The sequence below is a fragment of the Aptenodytes patagonicus genome, chromosome 4 (genome assembly GCF_965638725.1).
Source record: "Aptenodytes patagonicus chromosome 4, bAptPat1.pri.cur, whole genome shotgun sequence".
Classification (NCBI taxonomy): Eukaryota; Metazoa; Chordata; class Aves; order Sphenisciformes; family Spheniscidae; genus Aptenodytes; species Aptenodytes patagonicus.
Genome location: NC_134952.1, coordinates 50,865,972 through 50,880,756, shown reverse-complemented (window position 1 = coordinate 50,880,756; position 14,785 = coordinate 50,865,972). Strand labels below are relative to the sequence as shown.

Below are 14,785 nucleotides of genomic sequence, written 5' to 3'. Positions count from 1 at the left end.
AAGTTTCCGAGACGGCTGATGACTGACTTACCTTGGTTTCAGGGCACTGATAAAACTGCTGTTGGACTCATCTGGAATGATGTGGGTGTTTTGGGTTTTTTTTCTTCAGAAGCTTTATTTCAAGCTCTCCTACAGCCCCACCTTTGATTTTAGTTGTATTTATGGATTTATTCTCTGCTGTCAGACTGCAATCAATTGATTGAAATCCATAAATAATAAATACCAAGTTTCAATTTAAGATGCAGTAACAAGATGCTATCGGAAGAAGTTTTACATACTTGAGCAGCTTTTTATAGCTAACTCCCTCCAGAGTCAAATCCTGACACGTTCTTAGCGATAGGAAGCTAATGGCTTTCCCGCATGTTTGTCGAAGCCCACGTGACAAATCCTATACGGCAACTGAGGAGAGGACACTTGCGCACCTGTTTGTGGAAGGGTTACATAAAAAGTCCTGCGACATATTTTAGCATCTACCAGTCAGCTGAGCAACTTGACCTGCTTTACCCTTCGTAGGATCTATGATATTAAATTAACAAGAAGAAATAGAGAAAAAAAAAAAAGGACAGACAAACTAACATGAAAAAACACATTTTATTGCACTTAAGTTATAAGAAAATAAAATTTCTAAGTGAATCAAACCATAGACACAATCCCTTTAAAGGTTGTTTTCCTCCATCATGTCAGGTTGTTACGTAACTAAAATTAACCAACTGGAATCTGATTGTTTTAAATCAGACTATAAATAAAACAAAAACAAAAAAAAAAGGAGGAAAAAAGATCGCCTAGGATACAGTGTTAAACCACTTTCACAGTTCAGCTTGAGTTGTGGCTCTTGGAGAATGAGGCAAACCATTTGACTCTTTCGTTTCTCATTTTGTTTGCATGTGACATCTTTACAAAAACGTAAGTTTTTGCTCTGTCAGTTCCTCCCAGCAATAACTGTAACAGTTGTTTTTTTCTCAAATACTGTAAAACACTAAGACTGACCAGCAACTTTATTTTCATTTTTGTATTTTATATTTTTTAAAAATTTTGTCAGTTTTTTAATGTATGTTCATTCCATTCACCACAGCCCTCACAAAGAAAAATTTCCCCACAGAACAGGCTGCAATAGCTTTGTTCTAAGGAATGTGTTTTAATTTTTGCCCAGAAAAAAGAAAATAAGCTTTGCACACACACTCAATTCTTTATTTGCAGGCAAACTTCACTCTTAATTGTCTGAAACTCTTCCACTCTCAGCCTCTTAGAGGCACAGTTGGCTCAAGTTTCAGTGGCAAAAAGTCTTTTTCTGTAACCAAACTAGAGCAAATTTGGAATTCAGTCTGGGACTAAAACGTCACAGCAGAAAAAAAAATAAAAAAAAATAATTTGCTTTTCTTTCTTTCATTTAGCAGCATAAATAAGTTTGGCCACTGGGAATACAGTACAGGGGTGGGACAACAATCCCGTAATTGAAGACCTACTTCTAGCACCAGCATTGCAAATTAAATCCATCAGAGGACTCTCAAAACCCAGGACAACTTGCCACCTCAGAGCAACTTATGCGTTGAAGAGTGTAGATGGAAGCAACAGTAAATAGATTAAACAGAGGCTAATACTGTGATTGACATTGGCAATGGTTGGCAAAAAAAAAAGAGGAATAAAAGAAAAAAAGAAAAAGCTCTGATAAAACTGTACAAAACAATTCACAGTAATATTTTAGCTTTTCCACACCAGGAATGGACTCTTTGTTTTTGTTTGTTTTTCTCATTGCAGATGCTCTCTAGTTTTTGAAAGTCAACCAGTGACTGCTCGTAGAGGTTGGAAGGGACCTCTGGAGGTTGTCCGGTCCAACCCCCCGCTCAGAGCGGGGCTAAGGGACAGCGCGTTGCTCAGAGGGGCTGCCGGGACCCAGGCTGGCCCAGGGGTGCACGAGCAGGCTCGCCTGTGCAGCTTCTTTCAAGATCTTTGTGGTAAAATAACCTGTTAACAAGAACTGTAACAATTTTTTTTTTTCACCTCCAAATTGCTCAAGGAGCAGCTGGAGGAATGTAAAGAAATAATTGCACCTGGTTTCATTTCAAAAGTCGTATTTTTGTAAAGCTGCCCCGGTCAAAAGTGTAGCCTTTTTATGTGACGAGACAGCAAATGCCTCTCTTGTCAGTTATAGTTTGTCATCTTTGTCTTCTCCTTCGTAGTCTGTAGGTCTTTAGGATCTGTTGCCCCAAGCCAACATCCTGCACCACCAAGGACAAGGGATTTTTTTTCCTTTTTCTTTTTTTTTCAGGGGGAGGGAAAGGAGAACATAGTCTACACGTTTGGACAAATTCATCTTTCTGCCCTTCACTTCATATCCACGTCAAAGTCCAACACCAGCAGCTTTGTTTCCTCAGTCCCGTTGCGGCTCCCAACCGCACACACTAGCTTTGTGTTAGAAGCTCGGATCCGCCACACGACGCCTCCGCTTCCCCCGCTCTCCAATGTGACTAGATTTCGGATAAATTCACCCGTTTTCAAGTCCCAAAGTTTTACAGTCCCATCATCTGAGCTGGTAATTACAAAGTTCTTGTTGAACTGTAAACAGGTCACAGCACTCTGATGCTTGTTGGGACCTGTAACAGTAAACCAAAGCATTTTTATTTGTAATTAGAAAGTGATGTCAGACAGCACTGCATATAGAATAAATACCTAGCTCTTTGCATACAGCTTTTTCTACCTAGATGCGTTAACTCAGTTTTTGTGCATTAAAAGGTACAGAAGCCTTGCTGTGCTTTCAAAAAGTGAATGCAGGTATAGAAAAAATCTTTGTTACAGTGATCTCGTTTTGTTGTATACAAGCAGGAGGGCAGGTGTGCACTTGGACATTCATGAAAATGAACTTAACCATCCAGAATGAGGTGACTGCTGAAGGCATTTGTCTCCAAGTCCCTCTGGAGTGTTATTATGCGATTACTCTATCAGTAAATATTGACAGTTATATATTGACATATAAATATATACTGTTAAAACAGCAGAGTTTGCTTTACAGTGAAATTTAATTTTCTGCTCCAGCCAGCGATGCTGCATATGATATATGGGAATGATGTTAAGACCTTTTTTGGAGGGGAAACAAAACAATGTGTTCGTGTGCACGATGCCTGAGTGGCAACTGTCAGAATGGAAGTGGAAATCTTTCTTCTTACGGAAATAAAGAAAACATCTTCCACTCATTTCTCTTGATTTATTGCAACAGACAGCGTCCTTCGCCTCCCGATCCAATTAATCAGTAGGCTTTGAAACATCCAAGTGATCCCTAAATAAATACGCTGACTGTTTTGAGATGTCGTTTCCTTCATATTTCTGTGGCTTATTAGGCTAATATACCTGTAGCAAATCGCTATCAGTCCGACTATCTGCCTTTCATAACAGGCGAGTGATTTGAATAGATTAGATTAAATCCATTTTGTTCTTCTAATTCAGAGAAAGATCATACAGCTGTCATCAGAAAAATATTTAAGTTGTAAGTGGTCTGTGCTTGTTTCTTTGTATGTAGTTTTTAGGTTTTTATATAGAACCTGCCACGTAGATTACTGCAGGCAGCTTGATTTACATGAAGGTAGTTTAAGCTCACCTTGCAATGTCTGTAAACATTGTCCTGTTTTAATGTCCCAGATTTTGACTGTAGAATCGGCATTCCCAGACACGAGTATATTGTCCTTGAGTTCCATTCCACTTGTGAGAGACTGGTGGCCTGTTAGCGTGTGAATGCAGTTGCCTGTCTCCACATCCCAAACTCGGATGGAAGTGTCAAGAGATCCACTCACCACATGGATACCATCAAACTACAAGAAAGGTAAATCTATTACAAACAATTACATTAGGCTCTCGCAATGCTCTGTATGAAGAAGGCTATTAAGCATTTAATTCACGAAATGCAACATTAGGTACTATATATATATATTCAGAAGCTGCATTACAAAATAATAATTCAGTCTAAGTAGAGATAGCCACGTTTGATATCAGAGCAGGTGATTCATGGTCAGTGTAATTTCCTATGAGGTACATGGCTCAAGGAGAAAGACTCTGAACCGCTGGTCTTTTAAATGTAATACAACTCTTTTAAAACACAACAGACTCCTGACTATACTGCAGCGTGCAATAGTAAGAGAATGCTCTTTTCCTAATAAAGACATTAACAAGCCAAACCTGCTTTTCACAAGGCAGAGGGACTTGAAGCTGGAGAAGGGTAACAACATTAATCCAGAATCATCTACACAGAAACCAAAACATAGGAAAACAGAAGGGATGTAATTGAAAAATGCCGGGTTTAGCCATTTTATAATCACAATTCTGTGCAGTAAGGAACTTTAACTTCCTAGTTATTGTTGGGATAGGTATACAGGCTAACACGGATGTCCAAATTCTTGGATTTTCTGGTCTTATATGTAAAATAAAAAGATGTAGAACACGAACACGGAGAGCAGTCAGCTAAGAGATGAGACACTTTTGACCAAGAGGACTGGACACACAGAGAATATAAAGCTGGAAAGTACCTTGGGAGAGAGTGACAATGACATAAGAGTCCAGAATTCTCAAAAAAGGAAGGAAAAAGAGCAGTAGAATAAAACAGTGGGCTTCAAGGAGGAATACTTCAATAAATTGAGACTTCCTTCCCATGAGGTTTTTATATATCTATTCTCTGAGGGGAAGAAGAGTTCAGGAGAGTTGGCGCTTTCTTAAAGACACAAACTATCCTTGTGTGAAGGAAAGACAGGAAGTGTAGTAAATTACCAAGACTTGGCTAAAGCGCAAGGAATTGTAGAAAAAGTAGAAACTAGATCAATAGATGTGTTTAAAAGAGCACACTGGGACAAAATCAGAAAGGCAGGGCACAAAACAAGATAAAACTAGCAAGAGCCGTTAAGGATGATAAAACACTATTCTGTAAAACAAAAACAAGAGGAAGGCCAAAATAAAAAAAGCTCATTTATGCTCAATGGGAAGGAAACACTAAGTAAGACCAGCTATTTCATTTTTTTTTGCTTCAGTCCTCAGCCATCTGAGTGTAGGCTCACAGCACTAACACCACTGACAACTGAGTACAAGCTTTTGCTAGAATGAGGAAAAAAACCACATAAGGCAAGTTGTTTTAAGACAATCTCAGAGACATCTGCTGCTATCTTTGAGAACCCATGGAAGACAGACAAGGTTTCAGATGGCAAATACAATTCCTTTCTTTATTGAAGGAGATGATGATGGGAGATGGGGAATGATGGCTCGGTCAGTCTAACTTCAGTTTCCAGAAGAAACTGACAAACCATCAATCTGGTTGTAAGCCCTTAGCAATGCGGTAAGTAGCAGCAAACAGATTTGTGGGAAAATGATCTTAACCAGAATGATTTTTTTTTTCTGTGACAGAGTAAAAAGCCATGTGAAACAGCAGATGTCTTGGTTGTATTTTCACAAAGAGGGAGGCAAATTTGACGCAGGGATACTATCCCATTCAGAACTTTGTTCACAGCATTATTAGAGCTATCAGAAAAGAGTTCCGGGGGGTCTGGAATTTAGTATTTTCATTAGGATTTGGGTGACATTTGAAATGGTAGAACTGACCCAAAGCAAAGAGTGTAAAAGTCAAGGGAAAACCGTGAAGATCTGAGCTTGCCAGAGAATGAATGAAGGTACAGCTGCAGCCTGGGAGAATGATGGCTGGGCAGGAGTCTTTGTTACAGCTAGGGCAATCCGGCACTACTTGTCCATGTGGACTGACGGGTATCTCATAATGGTGAAGAAAGAACCCAATTAAGGGAACTGAACTATCTGAGACAGCTTCTTTTTATAAAACCTGCAGAAAACTAACATCTTAGACCTCTGCAGTCAAACATGGTTGAGCATGGCACCTGCATTCAAAAGAATGTCGAGAGCGACTGGCACATACAGACTGCTTATCTGCTGTATACGTTGCATTTCTGGTGAAAATATAGCAAAAAAAAAAAAAAAGACAGACACTCTAGTATCTGAAATAGGGATATGCTATATAAGGCATGTAAAATGACTTTTCACTTCTAGTAAGCATTGGTAAGACTTTGACTGGAATTTTGCATTCTGTTTTGGGCACCCTGCTTCCAGAAGAGGATGTGAACAAATTTGAGTTCAGATAAAAGGACGAGGAGTGCTAAGTGGCCTAGCAGACTTGTTGGGTGGAAACACTACAGAATGTTTTTCTTTCCTAAACAGAACTAAACCAGATTGATGTAACAAATTTGGAATTGTTCCCCCCTCTCCTGCAAATTAGTTGTATTCCATATACATAAGCTTTAAGGCTGGGCATCAAGACAAACTTTACTCTGATATTGCCACAGTCAAACAGACAACGGTTTGGATCAGTGCTTAAGGATCTCGCCGTTAGGGGTCTACAACTGGGGAAGTACTGAGGTATAACAGAGCCTGCCATGGAGCGGGGACAGGGAGGACAGGCTGGTTATTCAGCCTGATTATTCTGTTTATGAGAGTTCTGCCGTTTCGGGCTGTTTCGGGCCCAAGGGCAGGAGCTCACCATACAATTTTAAAGACTCTGTCTGTTCTAAAACTGTAAGCACCTGCAGTCTCCTGCCCCCCAGAAATTTGTTTTAGCATACCAAGTTCCATTTACAGGGTGTAAATAGTATCAGTCTGTGTAACATAAACCCAATTATTTGATCCATTATTACTACAGTATCAGACCGAGACATGAATATTCATAAGCCAAAATAAGAGCCACTGGTGAAGATAAGGCAGAATAACATATACTGTTCCCAAACTGCCCCAGATGAAATACAACCTTCAGAATATTTTTAAGAGATAGGCAGGTAGTACAGCATTTTTAACTTGTTTGCTGCTTGTCTAGAGAATCCTCCTCAGCATATGAATTTAAGAGAAGGGCTGGAGATTTCTGATAAATTTTACTACCTATTTTGGGAAAGAAAACCAATTAGGTATTTTGTTCATATGTAATCTATTATGGCGAGAGATACCTTATGATGAAAGCATTTATGAAAAATGTCTCTAGCACTGAGCTTCACTTTCCGAGCCACAAACCAGAGTAGTTACACGCCGAATGCAATTTCCCGATTCTGAACTGTCTTTGTTAATTTCTTTTTCAAGTCCTGCCAGATTGTGGTGAGAACAGGCACAAGCATGAAATTAATTTCTTTCGCCTTTCAGCGCCTGGAAGTGATGCTTTGACTCTGTGAATGAACAAGATGATCTTTTGGGTTAGTAAAGGTAAGAAGAGTCTACATGAGGTCTATGTGTGTCTTTGCCAGCACAGTTCTGATGAGCAGTCGGGTGACTGGTAGGCAATAGAGCCATGCCACAGAGCAGTACCGTAATAACCTGCATCTACAGTAGCATGTCTCTGTTGACAAAGCCTCACCGCTGTAGATCTGGCCTCTACTCAGAGAAGAGGAAGCAGAAGGCTGGAGATTTACATCGGGGCATTAAAATTTTAGGTTCAGCCTTACTGCAAATTACAGTTTGGAACTGCAATATGGGACTACAAAATAAGGATAAACAGTTCTGCATAATTCAGAACATTAATCCAGTGGGTTTTGTAGCACATTTCCAATTACTATATCATCTGATTTATTTAAGGTAGTAACAGTAGAATTTCTTTGGGGAAACCAAAACCGTAGCTCCAAAATACATGCAAGATTTAAAAAAAAACCCCAACCAAACAACCCAGAAAACTACTTACAGAGATTGGGGCTTTATTGTATCGGGTGTTTTAAAAAAAAAAAGCTCATCTACAAAAATCTCAGTCTCTAAATTAAGACAACATGTAACTAGTGTAACAAAATGAAAGAGGGGACTATCACAGATGCCTCTATAGTCTTGTGGCCTGTGTGATTTTGGTGTAGGTATCCACAATTTAATAAACAAGGTGAAATAAACCGACTTTGAATGTTACTTAAGGAAACTAAAGCAGCAGATGAAAATCACATACCTGTAATGAGTAGACTCTGTTAGTATGCCCTTGCAGCGTGTGCAGACAGGTCTCTGTCTCCGGATCCCACACTTTGACCATAAAATCATATGCACCACTTACAACCCTTCTGCCATCATACTGAACGCACCGAACTGCAGCTACGTGGCCCATCAGAACGTGTAAACACTGGCCCGTCTCTATGTCCCAAACTCTCAGTGTAGCATCTCGAGACCCACTGACCACTCTGGAGGAACAAGAAAACCCCTCCTGTACTTAGCATTGGACATAAAAGTATTAAAACAGTTAGACGGGTATAAATCAGTTATGAGTTTTAATTTGGGACATTAGATAGCGTTAGTCCACTAGCCACCAAAGAGCTGGTCTGGCACGACATTTTATTAGGGTCGCAAATGACTTGAGTCTTTTTCTTCCTTCCTCTACTCACCTCCTCAGGATCCCTCTATCTGATGTAATTAGCAATCAGTATTTAAAAAGGCACTTCATTCCTGAACAGCAAAACGATGCCATGAGAAACGATGGGGACTGTTTTAATGACTGAGTTAACCAATTATAACAATTAAACAAAGAAGATCTTTAGAAGTTTTAGTAAAGTAACAGTTACTCTGCTTGATTTTTTCAGTTTATACTTTTAAAAGCTTCTTTAGGTATGAACACAAATGAGAAGGAATTAATAGTAATGGAATTGATAAAGAAAAACCTCATTCACTCTTCAAAAAAGAAGAAATGCAACCAACAGGCACTCTGTCCAGCTCCATACCACAGCCCAGTAAAAGAAAGAGCTTTGCCCATGTTTGCTGAATTGAGACACGGTTTACTACTGCAGAAATTATGATATAATCAGTTAAAATTTTAATAAAACACTGCAGTGACGATACTTAAAAAGTCATTCTGTAAAATGAGTAGAAGTCTATAGCATTGACAAAAGGGAGAAATTATCCAGAGCGTGGGAGACTGGATCACAGCGTAACAAAGAATTAGTTTTGAAATAATGCAGAATGTGGCTTTATAAAGTACATGACTCAATTTTCTGCTCTTTCATTAGCACTCATGCTTTTGCTGCTACTAATCATTTCCTCCCTTGTGTTGATTTATGTAGTTTCGTGCGAGTCCCTCGCCTGGTTTGCGTTTCGCTCAACATTGGATGAGGTACCCAAGTTTAACAGGCATTTTCTGTGAACACAAGTGTGTATTATAAGCCAAACTGTAGCTGTAGCTTTGGACAAAGCCTTACCTTTTCTCATGGAGATGCATGCAACGCACGGTGGAGGTGTGTCCGTACAAGGTGTGTATGCATTCTCCAGTCTCAGCGTTCCAGACTTTCAACGTTCGGTCTGTAGATCCACTGATGATGATATTGTCCCTCATCTGTGATGACCAGACTCCGCCTGTGTGCCCAACCAGTGTTCTCAAACACTGAAAAGAAATATTTTGCTTAGCTACCCTTTTGACAGAGTTGAATAGAAACTTAAGAAAAAGTAATCTAGGCGGTAACAGTAGTCTCTCATAGCAAGAGCCAGAAGACCCCTGGAGACTGCTTTGTGATTGCACTAAAAAAATCCCACCTTTTAGAAAACACTCATCAAATTTCTCTCTCCATTGTCAGTACTTTGACTATAAGGAATTTTCCCTATAATCTTCCCCTTGATAAACTAAACTGTCTTTCCAAATTTCTCAATACAGGGCATGTTTTGCAGCCTTGAGTCATTTTCCTGGCATTCTTCTGAGTCACTGCAGGTTTTCCAATAGCTTTTTGAAGCGTAAGTGTTAGAATTAGAGAGAGCATTCACTTAGTAGTTTTACCACCAATCTATAAACCATATACTCTTATTTTATTTTTCTGTTTATCCAAGAAACATTGCATTCCGTAAGCCATAGCTACAGCATCAATACGGCAAAATCACGTTTCAAACCTTTTTTAGACTTTACTGTTGCCCAGGAGAGAATCCCACACTACATAAGCACAGCCTACCTTCTTTGATCCCAAATGTATGACACGATTTCTCACCATGTAGACACAGTCTTTGCTCACACCTACTTCTCTAAAACCTCCGTCACTCTGGAACACAATGACTTGTCTCCGTCTCTCAGCCTGTATTCCTTACAAGTAACGACTATAGATGCTTTCTCACCAGGCAGCAGTAAGTGCTAATTAGCATGACCAGAAGACATCCTTGCAAGACCCCTCCAGAAAGATACTCCCATGAAGACTCTGCATTTACATTAACAACATGATCTCTATAATTACCCACTTTCTAACCCATTTAAGTATGTGCCATGTTGATTTTTGCATTGCTCTATTTTCTTCAATCGTGTCATGGGGATACAGTCTTGCAGTGCACATAGCCATCTATTTCTGCACTACTATTTTTATCAGTCAAACCTGTAACTGCACGAGGAAAGAGGTCAAGACAGTTTGACGATCTCTTTTTCTGTAATCTAATGCTAAGTGGCATTAATTGCCTGGCCTTCCTTTGACTGTTAGTTGACTCCTCTTGACGTAGTCCAATATGTTTTATCCAAGATAGATAATGTATCCTAAATACCCAGTCTTTCAGTTTACTCCATTTAAATATTGACACAGTTTAGCTTTCTGGCCATCCTTTGGATCTTCTCCTCGTGCTCATACCTTTTGAAAAAAACACCACTTTTACCCCACAGTTAGTTACTTTAGAAAAAAATCATCAAATACAGATTATCTGGGTCAACTGTAGTAAGAAAAAAATGTAACTCTGGTAGTTGTTGTTTAACATCCTTGTGAGTTTCTGCTGAAATGAAGTGTTCTATTATCACTGCATGCTATGTTTCCATCACATGAATTTTCTCCCAAAATAAGTATTTTTTTCTGCATCAGTGACAGTATACTAATTTCTGTTGTTAATATCCTGTTCTTTCAAACATCCTTGAAAATGTCTTGCTTTTTTGCTGTACATAGATTTCCTGTTCTTTAACATTTTTTACCAGTCTGCTGCAATTCCTGGCTCCTAGCTTAATTGACTGCTATCAAATCCATCTTTTTCAGTTCATAGCTGTTACTCACTTTTACAGTTCCCGGTTTGGTGTTTTTTTTATTTCAACCGATTTGCTCATATTTTAAGAACTCATCCTTCTAAAGCAGTAAGAACACAGAAGCCTTATTTTGGGCTTTACATCTGTCAAGGGAATTACTTAGTCATGTTCATTTGCACAAACCAACCTTTAGGGTTTTTTATTTTATTAATTCTTCAGCATCAGTAAGCGTGAGGGCTGATACAGCACTCTTCCATCTTTCACATACAATTTCTGGCTCTCTTAAAGGTTTGGGATAAATAGTCACACTAGGATTTGTAATTACTTTCAAAAAATTACTGAACAGGAATTGTTAAGTCATGCTACTATCATCAGTTTTCTCTATTTAAAGGAACATTTTGCTTTTGAGAGGGTGATATGTACAAAGGAAGTATTTTTCATTTGAGTTTAGGCTGCCCTTTTCAATTAAAAAAATGTAAATTTCAATATGGGTTCCTTCATTAGACAGCTTGTTGTAGGGAAGCCAACAGAGGCAGGGTGAGGCTGCCTATTGCTTTTAATTTTATTCTTCCCCACAGTAGTATTTACAATCCCATCAAGGATCTTCTAGGCATGCAAAGACAAATGCTTAATACGTTCAGCTTCAACATTATGAAGTGGATACCTTTTACATCTTAAACATGTTATCCTCAACAGCTGTCCTGTTGTTCACGTAACTGTATCATTAAAACAAAGCTAAGTACACACAATACTGTCTAGAAGGAAAAAGTACTGTTTCCCTGATGCCTTTTCTATATCCTTGGAGCATGGTCAGTCAGTCACCTTAAGACAAAAAATCTGTGTGCTGAGTAGCTGTGATGTTCTAACATGAGTGAAATGTTCAGTACTGTCTTTTTGATTGCACATACTGTCTTGCTTCTCGAAGCCAAAATTAAAGTATTAAAGCTTATTAAATTCCTGCCTGAGCTGGATCTAATTTAATAGGAAATATTTAAACCTAAAGCAAGTTACTTTTTTTTTTCCTTTTTGGGTGGCTCAGCAATGTAGTAGCTTAGAAAGAAAAACAAACTCTGTATTTGAAATCAGAACCAGTAAAATGAACACCCCATTTCAATAACTTGAAAACAACAGAAAGAATGCTAGAAGACAAGTGAGAAAGGGAGATGCAGAGGGGTAAAAGCAGGCTAAATTAAGCTTTAAGGAAGATAAAGTAACGTATCTGTCCAAATTCTTTAGAATCCATGTCACAGACAACTCCACAAGAATAGCGGAATTGCCAAGAGAACAAGGATATACGCCAGTGGCAACAGGAGCAGCACTGCAATTTCACATCAAGGTGACTAGTTTCTGTGTAGGAAAAGATGAGCCAAATGTTTACCGGTACTTTTTCCAATTCTTGCACCAGACGGCACTACAGACCACCCTGCAGTGCGGTCCGATGGCACAGCAGCTTTTTTGACATACCGGCGTGCCCTATCTGTAGCTCATTTCCTAAGGAATTCAGCGAAATAACCGACTTACCTTGCCTGTAACCGCTGACCACACTTTCAGTGTGTTGTCATCAGAGCCGCTCACTATTCGGTTCCCGCAGAACTGAAGGCATGTGATCACGTGGTCATCGTGGCCTTTGAGCACCTGACGATAAAGAACATATAAAACGTACAGTCACAATTTAATGTGGGAGATTAGCGAGAAGCTGGAGAAACAAAGTGCTCTTCTGATTCATAAATTATCATATGCTAGAGTTGCTTCAATAATAATAAGGCCCCTTAATCCTGCGTGTCAAGTCTAATTTACCGCCAGCTGGGACCAAAGAAGGTATTTTCCTTCTTCCATGGAGTGATACTGCATTGCTTAGCAAGCACACCACAGTTATTGTAAGCCTCCTAAAAGTACCAGGAAAAATCCCTAATAAAAGCAGGCTGAATTAGCAACTGGACATTGCTCAATTCCTCTGCAGTTATTCCATCTCTTTATTTTTTAGTTGAGTTACTTCTACCTTTCAAGAGTTGTTTCAATCTTGAACAAAAACGATGGGGTTGTATTTGTATTTCGGTGGTCAAGGCTGACTATATCTATTTTTTTTTTCTCCTTACCAGCCAAGCATTGTAATCTATTAAATGCCAGGCAGCACCAAAGTCAAAAACTAGAAAACCGTTAAGTCAATTAAATACAAACAAAAGCGGTAATTTCATGTGCTGGAAATGTGCACTGGAATGTTGCTCTATAGAGGTGGGATCTTCAATGCTTGATTTGGGAAAAACGGCAATTCAGTATATTTTACTGCAATACAGCAAAAAAGTCCTTATCAGAATACACAGAATGAGGAATTTTTTTATTTAAGATATCCAAACACTTTTCAAGATGTTCATCGAAATGAAACGGGCATCTGGATAATCCCTGAGGCTGTAATTTTAATAATAATTCCAAGATAACTTGATGTGGCGTATCAAGGCAAGAAATGCAGAGCCGCCGCCAGAGATGTACATTAAGTCACGGCCAAATAAACAGCAGGATACAGCCATAGGTTTTCCACGGGAATTTTTTTGTTCTTGTTTTTATTATTTTGTTGTACAGTAATCAAGAAAACAGGCAAATTGCCATAAAACCTTAAAAGGCTATGAATACGGGTCTTCTTCATGTTTCTGACTGCTTGTTCAATACCAGGTTCTATTAGACACTTGCTATTTTATTTTACAAAAGGTTTGAAGTATTGCTTCGTATCTTCATATTGGAAAAGATGGAATGATAATGTATCAATGTCATTAAAGAATTTTAGTATTTTAAAAAACAAAAAAAACCTTAACATGGAATGAAGTTATTGTGCTGCTCAACTGAGAAGAATATGTATAAAAATAAAGCACGAACTGATGACAGAATAGTTGTGGAGTATTTTTATGTTGTGATACGGCCCAGCTCTACAAATACATACATATAGATATATGTATTTTAACATACTATATATGTGTGTGTATGTTTAATTTTAAATATAAGTATTTCCAGTCAGGTTTCTAAGATTATCTGTCTCAAAGAGACTGGCCTATTTATAGAAATTCACGAAATTGTACAGAAATTTTTAGAACAGCAGTGAAAGAATTCTGCTGTATGAAGAATCACATTTTGATTTGCTAATATGGCACTCAGAAGTTAACTTAAACCCAGGGTAAACTAAAATACAGATTATTTTTTTTCTGTAACAATACATTGCTTTTTGTGCAAGGGTAGTCTGGCTTGTCCTTAGGAAAAAAAAAACAAACCTACGAGTTGATCCTGCTTTGTTCACGGCACCACGCACATAGCTCAGAAACTTACCTTAGGCGATTTAAGTTCTCCTCGCCGCCAGTTGGTATCAATCCTGTGTTGTCTAATGTAGGCGCTTTTCCACGGGCTGTGTATAAAGCCTGGTTTTATTACTTTCCTCCTCTTGATATGTAATGGTTCATCAATCCCTAAAATGAATTTTTAAAGAAGGGGGGAGGGGGAGAGATGAGGCCACCCCAAATAAAACACCTTCTCTCCCTCCCAAACCTTTACAGTGACCTCTGACACTAAATACTGCATTGACGTAACAACCTCCCGCATGCCAACATTTGCATTGTGTGTCAGTGACGCCGCCCTGCTCCTCAGCTCTTTATACGACATCCTTTCTTGTCGTTCAAGCATAATCATTACCGTAACTGTGGCTGAAAGTGCTCTACTTCATCATTCCTTGCTGGCAACCCACTAGCTTGTTCCGAGTCCCCCCTTCTGAGGCAACGCAGCAGAATATTGCCGCCTTCAAATGGGTATCGTCCAACAAACTCCACAACCACTCGTACGCTCATTTTGGAACCC

At 38.9% G+C, this 14,785-nt stretch overlaps 1 protein-coding gene across 5 annotated transcripts in view; it reads right to left on the bottom strand.

Annotated features, from left to right (window-relative positions):
* Positions 1–572: 572 nt before the first annotated feature.
* FBXW7 (F-box and WD repeat domain containing 7) overlaps positions 573–14,785 on the bottom strand; it is a 192,995-nt gene continuing 178,782 nt past the window's right edge. For 4 of the 5 annotated variants that reach the window (XM_076336695.1, XM_076336696.1, XM_076336693.1 and 1 more), the window contains 6 exons: positions 14,264–14,400; positions 12,473–12,586; positions 9,177–9,358; positions 7,943–8,168; positions 3,590–3,800; positions 573–2,591 (listed from right to left, as the gene is read on the bottom strand). In XM_076336695.1, the coding sequence (XP_076192810.1) occupies positions 2,323–2,591; positions 3,590–3,800; positions 7,943–8,168; positions 9,177–9,358; positions 12,473–12,586; positions 14,264–14,400 (1,139 nt within the window). In that variant the 3' untranslated portion in view covers positions 573–2,322. The other variant, XM_076336694.1, reaches the window with a different exon arrangement.